This window comes from Lingula anatina, chromosome 3 (genome assembly GCF_051362555.1).
Source record: "Lingula anatina isolate TDL-2025a chromosome 3, LinAna3.0, whole genome shotgun sequence".
Classification (NCBI taxonomy): Eukaryota; Metazoa; Brachiopoda; class Lingulata; order Lingulida; family Lingulidae; genus Lingula; species Lingula anatina.
Genome location: NC_141769.1, coordinates 8,892,769 through 8,905,968, shown reverse-complemented (window position 1 = coordinate 8,905,968; position 13,200 = coordinate 8,892,769). Strand labels below are relative to the sequence as shown.

Below are 13,200 nucleotides of genomic sequence, written 5' to 3'. Positions count from 1 at the left end.
TCTGTAGTAGGATAGCAGTGTACGTCCTAACGGTTCTATCATCTCTCGGAAATGTTTTCACCATTGCTGTGATTTTAGCTAGCCAAAAACTCAGGCGCAAGTCAACTTTTGTGTTTTTCTTGTTCCTGGCTATCGCTGATTTCTCCGTTATGATCCAACTGACGACAAACTACGCACTATACGACATCGTATATGTAAATAACATCATGGGATCTAGATGCACATATGCGGACATACAGTCATGGGTAGCACATAGCGCTTTATTTTTGTCGTACATATTTATTGTTATGGTGACATTAGAACGCTTCTGCGTTGTATTTTTTCCGTTTCGTGGTCCGATGTTGTTTTCGCAGAAACGCGTGTTAGTGATGTGTGGTGCCGTTACAACGTTCATTCTTGGAGGAAATGCGTACCTTCTGGCCCATACTGTTGAACCGCACTATAAAGGTAGACTCTGCATTTATAATCAAACGTCGAATATATTTCAACAAATACATCATTATTCTACATTCAGTATAGCAACTGGATCTTGGCTGGTTCTTTTAGTGCTGTGTATTGCCATCGCACTTAAACTGAAAAGAGTGGCAACAATGCAAAGAAAACTAACAATATCAACAAGAAGTTCTAGCGGCAAATACAGAAAAACTCATCGTATGCTTCTGTGCAATGTTGTAGCTTTCCTTGTTCTCGTGGGCCCAGTGCGAGTGATAGATTTTTTAACTAGAATCGTGAGAATCGACGTGCCTATTCCTTCAAGAGTCCGTGATTCGCTTTGGCTCCTAAGCAAAGTGAACCACTGTATTAACTTCGCCCTATATGTTTGCAGCAGCCCGGAGTTTCGAAATGAGACAATAAAGTTAATTAATCCAAAAAGGCGCGAACGACCTCCACTTGGGGTCCGCAACCACCCAGGGGCAACTAGAATGACACCGCTCGCCACCACTTCTTTTACGAGCAAAAATGGCATTGATGAAAATGAGGACTGACTGTTTCGAACAGGTTCATATCAAGAAAGTACTGGAAAGCAATGTCTTCGAAAGGTCACTGATATAAAATAAATAAATTTGGAGTAGGATTAGACTATTAAAAGATATAGATTGCTCGTTGTGATATGAGAAAAATATGTTGCACCAAATGCTAAGTTTTTAAATGGCTGTGGACAATCTTGGAATGAAATTTACACGAACTTTTAACTATTTAGCTGTGGACTTCGTCAAGGTGATTTCATAATAATGCAGGCAGGTATATAACGGGTGTAATAATGGGCCAATATCTAAACTGCATATAACCATATGCATAGATCCTTCCCCACACAGATATAAACGAGACGGTCAAATATAATTGCATGATAAAAAATCATTACTGTAACTGGAATCATTACTATTTCGTTAAATTGTATTTATTATTTTATGATATTTGTAGCATTATCAAATATATCTAGGGACCTTTTGACATCAAACACCTGTGTCTATACATACAGATGGAGGATATAAAAATTAATTAAGTCTATCAGATAATTGTGTCCTTTGTGATTAGGGACCAGTGTCACGAAACTGAAGGTCTATTTAACAGAGGGCGCCGTGAAATTGTCCGTACGATTTTTTTAAAAATCGTAAGCATCTACGGGCTACGCCGAGTTTGTCTACATTACATGGCCTTAAACCATTACTATTCCGTACGATTTCGCACGGCCACCGTCTACCTCCGCTCAGACGCTGTACGGAAAGGGTATTACGCAGGGGCGGATTGGGGCCGTCTTCTAGGTCTTCCAGAAGACGGTCAGATTTTTTCAAGTTTACGTTGACGGGTGTCTAATTTTTTTCTGTCGGAAGACGGTCAAAATGGAGGATGGATCAACAAAGACACTGGGAATTCGGAAGACTGTCAGAAAATAGCTCTGGATCCGCCCCTGTTACGGGCAGTGTACGTGCACCGTATGGGCATCGCATTTCAAATGTAAGGCCATACTTTTTTATTTTTATGGATGACATCCTCTGGGGACCCCAAAATCGGTGCGAGCGGGCGAAAAAAAAAAAAAAAAACAGTCCAAAAAAAAAAAAAAAACTGCTTAAGAAAAGTTCTGTTTTCAGTACACAGCTGGAAACACTAATTTACCACAGAAACACGTATCAAACTAACAACATGTCTTTATCCATGCTCTCAAAATATTAAAGCATTGTGAATAGGGCCTACTTCGTAGAAAGGTAAAAAGTCATGAATATATATATGCTGCATATTACCAAATCTATTTAAGGTTATTTCATGCATTCTGTTGGTATAGCAATCAATAAAACAAATAACAAATAAACAGCGTGTCTTTATTTGTACTCTCAGAAAATTTAAGCATTGTGAACACTTCACAGAATTGTTAAAAAATGAAGCAAAGATAGGCCTATGCTTCCTACTACCAAATCTAAAAAAAGTAATTTCGGTCGATGCCATTTTGTCTACTTCGAGTCACACGTAGCAGCCAACTATTGGGTGGCCTGTCCGACCTTCAGTCCACCAAATACCACGACGCTCTTGTCGACCCTTTTTTCGCTACAAAAAAAACCCTGGTAAGCCTATGTGCTGCTTTGGACAGAATGTCACTGAAATTTTCCGGGCAATGATCGCTGGCCGCGGCCAGCCTTTCGTATAATTGTAAAAAGGTGATATCTCCATGTCCAATATCAATGGCAAACCAATCCAAAACGACGGCCCCCGTTCTCTTTATGACTTTAATTGTCGTGTATTTTGAAATTAATGCTAGAGATGAATTTGACGGCAAAGCGGCCATATTTCCACGTGGTGATAATACGCATGCGCAGAAAGCTCATTTTCCGCACTCGGAACTACTCGGATGTCTCCGCAGTCGACAATGACAGCATGGAGCTTGCGGAATTAGCCGAGGATTGCCGATTGCATTTTCCGGCAAATTCAATAACGACGTTTGCGACAACCGACTTCCTTGGGGGGGGGGGGGGGGGGATTTTTTTTTTTTTTTTTTTTTTTGGAGAACGGATGAAAATCGGTGCGCGCGCAGGATGTCATCCATAAAATTAAAAAAGTGTGGCCTAATCTAGGCTTTAATTTAGCCTTACATTTTGGCCTAAATCCACTAAATTTTTTGTCATTTAATTTTATTATTATTATCATCATAATTATTGTTTTTGTTGTTTTCATTTTTGTTTTTGCTATTATTGTTATCGTTAGTTTGTAGCAGTTAGTCTCGTGCTATGTTAATGAATTATGTCCCAAGTCGTCTTCTTGACGTATATTACATTTAATATGCACTTCATATCTGCACCTTGGCTATACCCCGTCTTTACCCCTGAACCCCACTCAAAATGCATCCTCATGAGTCGCTTATGATATCTACTGTAAATGATATTTTGTGTTGATTTGCATTTAAAATGTGCCCTTGAACGTGGTTTATCATTTTCTATTTTAACAATTCTACCGGTTTATTTGTGGGCTCTTCTCCACGGGGTTTCGCGTATTGATTGAAATTATGGTTACACCCAATCTTATAAGTATTTGTCGTACACGTATTTGCTATTGGACAGATATCGCTGGCCGTCCCTTGAGCTGACCGTCTCCTGATATCGAAGATACTGCAATAAACACGAGCACACCCGGCGCAATCTCATAGAGCACAACTACAGCAATGAATATGTAGACTGCTGACTGACGATAGACTTGTTTTGTTGGTATTAAAAAACTTTAAAATGATAATGACAATTAATTGTTGTATTAATTCTTCCAAATTTTCTTCTTGGTAAATAGTCCAAACTTGTTTGATATCTAAAACCTAGCCTCTATATTAGGGAGAAAAGACTACCCATTTAATCAAGGCATAGTTGGCAAATGTTTGATATCTGTGCCAGCATTTGCTTTAATAAGTCCTATGAGAAAGAAATAACGCTATGTCATGTGTGATTTCAGGGGCAATGCAGCGTTTTATATTACATTTATTTATTAACATGAATTGCACATTCATTCTGACCACTGAATTATTACCACTGAGTATGTATACGATGCATGCCTACTACCTGCATGGTAATATTTTCTACCCTTCTGCATTATTACTCTATATAAATACAATGCAATTCATGATCAAATTTTGCAGAGAAGGCTTTGATGTGATGGAAGAAAAATATGCTTAATGAAATTATGCAAAAATGTTAAACTGTCATAGTCGGAAATTGATAGATTCACTGCTTAATCACTTATAAAAAAATAAATAATAAAATAGATACACTTGTAGAGAAATAGATAACCACGAAAAATACATATGTAATGTTAAAATGTGAACAGACAGTCGAGTAATTATATAATGCTCTGCCTACATGCATTGTGAGCTATGAGGTAGTCCTTCACTACATGGCTGTCATCCCTTATTATGATGGATGTCACCAAGACAGCATTGCCAAATGATCAATAGCGATGGATTATGCCAATTAGCTCCTCTCGAACGAGACAGCAATTGATAAATAGAGGTTTTCTACCTCTATATGTACCTTTCAGTGTGTGTTGGTGTACACATTTCCATCACAAAGCTTTAAAGCATTACCCTTCAGATAAACCCCAAAATTCGTCTCTCATCGCGAACACGAAGAACTGTGCAATCTGCACTTAGACAATTTGCGTCTTGACAGGTTCCGTTGGGCATCAGTTTGCGGCAGATAAACCACCATTAGAGCTTGCTGTCTATACTGGTTATTAACGTGGCCTAAAATTAACACAGTCACAAGTAAATGTCACAGGTAATTGTTGTTCACCATATGTCGTTCATTGTGTTCTGTTAGATAATTAAGAAGAGTAGAACATACTTAAAATATCTTACTGCGCTTACAACTGGGAATGAACATGAATTACCGGTCGAGGCAAAACTGTCTTCTTTTATTTTTGATTTAACTTTCTTTTTTTACGATTAAGATTACAAAATGTCGACAAAAAACAATGAAGATGATTTAAAACTATATTACAATAAATTTTCTAATGATAACGAGGACGATAATACTCTGCAGCTATAACGTCGATGTCCATAAGGCGAGCTGAAAAGCGGAGAAAAGGACAATCGAATCAAGCAGGACAGAGCAGCGAATTAATACTCCGCTTCGCGTGTCTCGAAAAAAATACAACAAAATATTATAATTTTGGTGTTACTTTAAATATTTTTAGGTTTATGTTCTGAGGTTGTTGATGCATGAAGGAATGCTGCCTGAATACCTATGCAGTATCAACTTTCATTCGGGAAACGTAATCCATTAAATGAAGCGTGCACAGAGGTATATTTTCATTGGCTTGGCCATTAAATGTGCTCATCATGTGAAAAGGGACCGGTATTCAGATCAAACAAGGATCTTTTTAATGTCGGGCGATCCATCTTGGTAAATCATTTATACGCACATGCGGACAAAACGACAAGAGACACTGAGGCCTATGTTTTACACATATTCATAGCGACGGAGGAAAGCGAGAAACCCTGACACCTAACAGCAATCCCGCCAAGTGTATTTTTAATGTGATGCGACAATTAATTCCACAAATGACACCAGAAACAAGCGCGGGGAACCTAGTTAAAGGTAAAGAAACGCAGAGATAAACACATGTTGAGGACAGCTTATAAAACTATTCAACAGAAATACGTTACAGTGCATGAATTGTAGTTTTCGGTTTCAACATCACAGATGGATATTTTAAGGGACATTTTTTGCCTGTGGCTTCCTGGCCATATCAAAGCATGTAACTATACAAAAACAGCCTGATTCCCTAGGTGCTGGCTTTAAGAAACAAAGTTCTCAAAAAGCGCTCAAGACTTCAACCGACATGGCTGACATCACGTCGGCAGAGTGCTGGAACTATCTAGGACTCTGTAGTAGGATAGCAGTGTACGTCCTAACGGTTCTATCATCTCTCGGAAATGTTTTTACCATTGCTGTGATTTTAGCTAGCCAAAAACTCAGGCGCAAGTCAACTTTTGTGTTTTTCCTGTTCCTGGCTTTTGCTGATTTCTCCGTTATGATCCAACTGACGACAAACTACGCACTGTACGATACCGTTTATGTAAATAACATCATGGGATCTAGATGCACATATGCGGACATACAGTCATGGGTAGCACATAGCGCTTTATTTTTGTCGTACATATTCATTGTTATGGTGACATTAGAACGCTTCTGCGTTGTATTTTTTCCGTTTCGTGGTCCGATGTTGTTTTCGCAGAAACGCGTGTTAGTGATGTGTGGTGCCGTTACCATGTTCACTCTCGGAGGAAATGCGTACTTTCTCGCCCATACTGTTGAACCGCACTATAAAGGTAGACTCTGCATTTACAATCAAACGTCGAATATATTTCAACAAATACATCATTATTCTACATTCAGTATAGCAACTGGATCTTGGCTGGTTCTTTTAGTGCTGTGTATTGCCATCGCACTTAAACTGAAAAGAGTGGCAACAATGCAAAAGAAACTAACAATATCAACAAGAAGTTCTAGCGGCAAATACAGAAAAACTCATCGTATGCTTCTGTGCAATGTTGTAGCTTTCCTTGTTCTCGTGGGCCCAGTGCGAGTGATAGATTTTTTAACTAGAATCATAAGAATCGACGTGCCTATTCCTTCAAGAGTCCGTGATTCGCTTTGGCTCCTGAGCAAAGTGAACCACTGTATTAACTTCGCCCTATATGTTTGCAGCAGCCCGGAGTTTCGAAATGAGACAATAAAGTTAATTAATCCAAAAAGGCGAACGACCTCCGCGAACGACCACCTCCCAGGAGCAACTAGTATGACACCGCTTGCCACTATTTCATTCACGAACAAAAATGGCATTGATGAAAATGAGGACTGACTGTTTCGAACAGGTTCATATCAAGAAAGTACTGGAAAGCAATGACTTCGAAAGGTCATTGATATAAAATAAATAAATTTGGAGTAGGATTAGACTATTAAAAGATATATATTGCTCGTTGTGATATGAGAAAAATATGTTTCACCAAATGCTAAGTTTTTAAATGGCTGTGGACAATCTTGGAATGAAATTTACACGAACTTTTAACTATTTAGCTGTGGACTTCGTAAAGGTGATTTCATAATAATGCAGGCAGGTATATAGCTGGTGTAATATTGGGCCAATATCTAAACTGCATATAACCATATGCATAGATCCTTCCCCACACAGATATAAACGAGACGGTCAAGTATAAATGCATGATAAAAAATTCATTACTGTAACTAGAATATGGGTCATTTCTATTTCATTAAATTGTATTTATTATTTTATGATATTTGTAGCATAATCAAATACATTTAGGGACCTTTTGACATCAAACACCTGTGTCTATACATACAGATGGAGGATATAAAAATTAATTAAGTCTATCAGATAATTGTGTCCTTTGTGATTAGGGACCAGTGTTACGAAACTGAAGGTCTATTTAACAGAGAACTACAACTTCCACAAGATTTGTACATATTAAAGGTAGTGTTGGGGACCTGTCAGTCAGTGGGTAAAAATCCAAGGTGGTGCTTTCTTGTAAAAATCAATATAAGCGAGATTAAATTTCGGAGGACCCTCAGTCAGTTTGCATCGATATGAGTTGGATACTGCTTCTATTAAGCGGAGACCGGTGATCCACCCTTACAAACTTATTCAAACCAAAGAACCTACTATAATACGTAATATTAGGTAATATCGTATTACTTGTGTGACTGCAGTCTTATTTTAGTTCTATGTCGATTTGGGATACATGTGCACTATCAATCAACGGAAAATTCAGTCATGCAACGATAATACTGTTTCTGTTTATCTCCCATTTTGTATAGGATGATGATAGTGCTCACAAATAAAATGCCTTTTCATAAGCAGAACAGTGTTAATTAAATACTTGACATATAAAACCAGCTAGTTTACCTTGACAATTCTTCAAAATCTATGTCTTATGACTTGGGACTTGGCTCAAACGTCTGGGTTCCCATACTAAGATCTATCTAACAGGATCGATCCATCTCCAAGGGGTTTCTCGTTAAAGTGCTTTCAGCTTAAGCGGCTTAGATGTCTGGCACGCCTACTGAAGCTGCTAATTAATTACCCCCTAGCAGCTTCAATTTAGGGAGAATCCCCTTAGAGATAGAACGATCCACAGCTAGTACGATAGGGTGTGGGAATGGTTCCTAAAGCGTCGTTAAAAGTTGTGGTCTATCGAACTAGAATTCTTGAAAGTCTTATCCGTCTAATTTAATTTTAAACCACGGCTAGCGCGTAGAACAAAAGACTCGGCCGTGCTGTATTCGGCATTCAAGCACGTCATGTACGAGTGCGTCCCACGGTCTGTTGCACTACTAGTGTAGTAGCCAATCACAGGCCGTGGTTTAAGCCAGATACAACACTCGTCGCCGAGCTGTACGTGAAAATTACTCGTGTATTGTCTCGCCTGCGACTCGCCAATACACTCGTAATATTTCACGTACAGCTCGGCGACTCGTATTGTATCTATCACATATTTTGCATTGTTAAAATGTTTTACATTGTCCTGTTACATTGTCCTGTTAGACCAACAGTGTGTATCTTATACAGCGTGAAATATATGTAGTCACAATACAAATCGTGCAGTGGAAGTGTAAAGAGTATTTCACGGTACAGCATATATTTCAAAAGATTCCTGGTTTTCTAATTCATTGACGGCAGGCAGATATGTATTGAGTTCACAACGGTAGCCACTTGACTGGCCTTCTGGGATTTCCACGTTGAAGGACCGACAGCGGGATTCTCGTATACACGCGGTGGCACAATCCAAGCGGCTGCGTGCCATCTTTGAATAAATGCTGTAGCCGTTGATTCGTTTGTTTTTTCCAAGTATGCTGTATTTGCGCTCTATTTGGTAGGTTCCTGAAATGGAGAAATGATCAATTTCACATACATGTGTATATAAATATGCTATCATGTATTCATTCGGATCATAAATTATATAAAATATCGTATCCATGATTCAAGCATTAATTCGTGATCAGGGGGGAGATTGCTTATTGTTGGAAAATTTGATTTGGTGTGAAAATTCCGGATACAGTACATTCGGTGACTCACAGGCGACATTCAGTTTGGTCCTCTTTGTTCATGGCCTTATAAAATAGAACTCTAAGTAAAGTGTTACGATGATTGTACGTTTATTTTATCGACAGCATTATCTTTGGTCGGCACTGTCATCGATTGCAACATGAACGAAATATTTCCTTTCTTAAACAATATGGGGAGGTGGATTGAGTATGCATCACAAAATAACCAACAGCCCAGTTTTTGTCTCAGGAAAACCCAACGCAATTTGTACAATAAATTTGTGGATTATCTTTTTAATTATACCACAAGATGCATGAACAACATCGATGTTAGAAATTATAATCCAACGTCAATTACGCTTTGTTTAAAACGCGTTCAAAACACAATACGTGGCAATCAATTCATGTACTTTCTATGGAAATGTGTTACCTGATAATAATTCCGTGACAGGATGGAAAACTTTGACAACTGCATTTCAGAAATGCACTGAAGAATAACTAATTACATCGCACAATCGTTGGTCACTTAACGCACCTTATGGCGGAACGAGAAGCCAGCTTCACCGTAAAAAGGATAGAGAAAGCAGCTAGGGCACGGTGCGAGAGGAGTGAGAGTTTCTGGGAGTGTGTTGACACACAGATAGAGCTAATTTAACATGAAGAAACAAGCCCGTAACCAGAAATTTCAAAAGGGGGGTTCTTTTTCTAAAAAAGTGGACCTTTAACCATGAAACTTTCAAGTACCTTCATTAAATTTCACCCAGAGGGGGGTTCTTTCGAACCCCCCGAACCTCCCTCCCCTCCTCCGGCTACGGACCTGAGAACTCTTCCCTTTGACCCAGCCCCCATCCCCATGGAATTGTCAAACATCGTAGCAGCTGTATCGATCCAACTCTGCAGGGGATTCTCGCTTAATTACTTCCGTGTAATCAGCTAAATTGTCTGACGCTTCCTAAATGACTATTGAGTAATAAAGTTTTGTGTGCGTTCGACTTAATTACGCACTAGCAGCTGGAGAAGGCTTGTCGGACATTTAAGCCGATTCCAGTGATTGCACTGAGGGAGAATCTGCTGCAGAGTTGGACCGATCCAGCTAGGACGATGGGTTTATCTGAACGCTCCCTATGAAAATGGCAAGAATGGGACTAAGTAACCTTGATGTGCATATGGCTAAGATTGGCCAACAGAATACTTACTTATGCAATCATGTTCATTTTCAGCAAGCTTGTATGCCCTTACTGGACACGTGCAAATATAGGAGCCTCTCTGATTCAAGCAAGTTTGGTTACAGCCGCCATTGTTCGTGAGGCATTCGTCTATATCTAAGAGGAATTGAAATCAAATTTTGTTATTTCCAACATGTCAGTCATAATAAAGTTAACAGAATATGAAACCTAAGCAGTATATGAAAACTAGCACAAAGATCAGAATATATACCTCCTAGAATGCAACTTGTTTCCTCTAAAGAATAATTTAGTGCATAAGCAGAACTTCCATGTGAAATATTTTTCATCTTTCTTTACTGTAGAGATAGTTGTAATGACCGCATTTAGAACAGTAGTATTGGTTTTTAAGCCAGTTAAAAAGGATGCAGTGGCAGCATGTACTTTGTGCAAAATCGATAGGGATCAATCACTTTCAGTACTCCTTTTATAGAACTGTAAACCACATCTAACTGCCTTTGTTACTGCATGTTCCGCGATGCACAATTTTTTTTTTTTTTTTTTTTTTTGTATGAATGACTTACGTGTGTACATACGTGCACAAGTCCAGAAATATATGGTGCAAAAAGGGGTGAATACATGCGTTATAAATACATTAAAACTTAAGTCTTCCAGGTGCAATAAATTTCCCCTTTTATTACAGATCCACAATAAATATCAACTTTTATCAATAACTATACCCTCCCCTATACCTAAACAGGCATGCCCGTCTCCAGCAGCTTGATATCCAGTTTGGCAGCTGCAGGAGTATCCGCCATTGCTGTTATGACAAAAATGCTCGCAGACACCAGGCGACACCATGCACTCGTTTATGTCTTAAAAAGAAAGAGAGAGACGTAGATATATACAGCCATCAGAATTCGTATGCTAGACACTACATGAAATGCTTTATGAGAAAATGTAAATTTGGATATCTCATTGCAATGTTCAAGTTTGACTGGTATATGTTTTAATGGAAAGGATGACGTGTTTCTGCGTATGAGGAATTTTTTATATTAAACTATGAATGTGATACTTTCCTGACCTAGAAGACCGCGACAAATGCCCATTTTTTACAAAATGCACTTACTGCTACATTAGCTGCTCTCTTTTGTCTAGATACTACAATTAAGCCATTATTTTAGACTACGGGAAATATCAATTTAACTGTGAGCCTTTAGAAGTTCAAACAACAACCCGGATGTGCAGTGAATTTTGATAATATCTACACAATTACCCGTGAAAGGCAAATAAATCAATACTGTTTGATTCAATTAAGAGTGCGCATCAGCGTTAATTGTTGTTTTTAACACAAACGCATTTTAAAATTGACTTCAGATACGGGCGTTTATTTCTGCTTCCAAGCCAACATCATGCTTGTCTATTTGTAAAGATAATACTCAGAGCGCAAACAGCAAAATGGAATCGATACCTTGAATGCTGATGACCCAATGTGAAGTTTAAAATTTTGATATCGTCAGAAAACGATTCAACGGGAAATATACGGACTGTAAGCCAAAAATGCCACAAGAAGTGAAAATTAAGGTATTTTTAGATCCAATATGTCTATGGCAGCTCTTTATAAAGTACTCTGCATTAGAGATTCTGATGAAAACCCTTACCAATTGGTCCTGTCTCTGAGGGTCGATTTAAAAAAAATTACCTTTGAGAATTAATTGAGTAATAACTTTTAAAAGATTACATATATATCGTATGTACGGTATTCTGAGAGCTCAACTCTGCGGAGCATTTATACACAATTAAAAATAAATAAATAAATGACTAAATAAACCCGTTACATGTCTAAATCTCTACAGGTACTCTGAGTTTCACGGGCATACCCTATATAAATAAGCGAAACATGACACAAATCTCTCTCAAAAGAAACGCATATTTATGAATATCTTACTGCAAATGTCATAAGGAAATGATAAATTATAAAATTTCCTTGAAAGTAATCTAACCAAGAAAATCTTCCTCCAATTCCGATGTACTAGAAATTAATATGAAAATCATTAGTTCTTTTTACATGTAAAAGTTTTCAATTGACCGAGCTCTATAGATACTAAAATAATGACACTTCATATTTCACCATACCTTGGCATTGATGTCCGTTGACCAGTGTGTATCCACTTCTACAACTACAGTAGTACGAGCCATGAGTATTGTGGCATGTTTGGTCACATCCGCCATTGAGACTGTAACATTCGTTAACGTCTGGAGGGAAATCAAGTGTAGTTAAACTTAATTTACTTTTAATATAAATGAGATATATGCCTTTCTCTCTATATATAAATTAGCATAAGTACATTGTACAGTGTAATGTGTATAAATCAGTATAAGGTAAATACCTCCAAACAAAGCATAAATCAATAATTTTTAAATATCGATACGTGGGAGAGAAACCAAAAATTTGATAAATAATAAATATCACCTTCATAAGTAAAAAATCTGGTTAGGTAATGCTCAAAAGTAAAGGTTAGTTATGATTGTATAAATTACTAGGCTTTAAACATGCTGCTTTGTTATTATTTGTGAATCTCACTACATAAGTATCACTATTAGATTCACATATGTACATTAAATAGTTAAATATGTTGAAAACAAAGCTATGTGTATTGAGATGATGAAAATAAGAACATTAACATACCTTGGCACTGATGTCCGTTGACCAGTGTGTATCCACTTCTACAACTACAGTAGTACGAGCCATGAGTATTGTGGCATGTTTGGTCACATCCGCCATTGTTACTGTTACATTCAATATTGTCTGGAATGACGTCATCGCCATATTTTACTTGATATTATAATGTGATACATGCTATGTGCAACTGTTTGCAGGTATATAAATAAAGTTTTTATAGTGTTGCATAAAAGATCTTGTGGAATCCTAATATATTAAACATGAAAGTTGAAAAAAAAATGAAATGAGAAAAGGTTGTTTCAAAGTTGTTTCCAAA

General features: G+C 37.8%; 1 protein-coding gene across 1 annotated transcript; it reads right to left on the bottom strand.

Annotated features, from left to right (window-relative positions):
* Nucleotides 1-7,265: 7,265 nt before the first annotated feature.
* Nucleotides 7,266-12,453, bottom strand: LOC147762873 (uncharacterized). Its single transcript, XM_087009483.1, has 4 exons — nt 12,338-12,453; nt 10,954-11,076; nt 10,235-10,360; nt 7,266-8,874 (listed from the first exon to the last, which is right to left on the bottom strand). The coding sequence occupies exons 2-4, from the start codon at nt 11,060-11,062 to the stop codon at nt 8,618-8,620; spliced, it is 492 nt and encodes a 163-aa protein (XP_086865609.1). The 5' UTR covers nt 11,063-11,076; nt 12,338-12,453; the 3' UTR covers nt 7,266-8,617.
* Between the last annotated feature and the right edge of the window lie 747 nt (nt 12,454-13,200).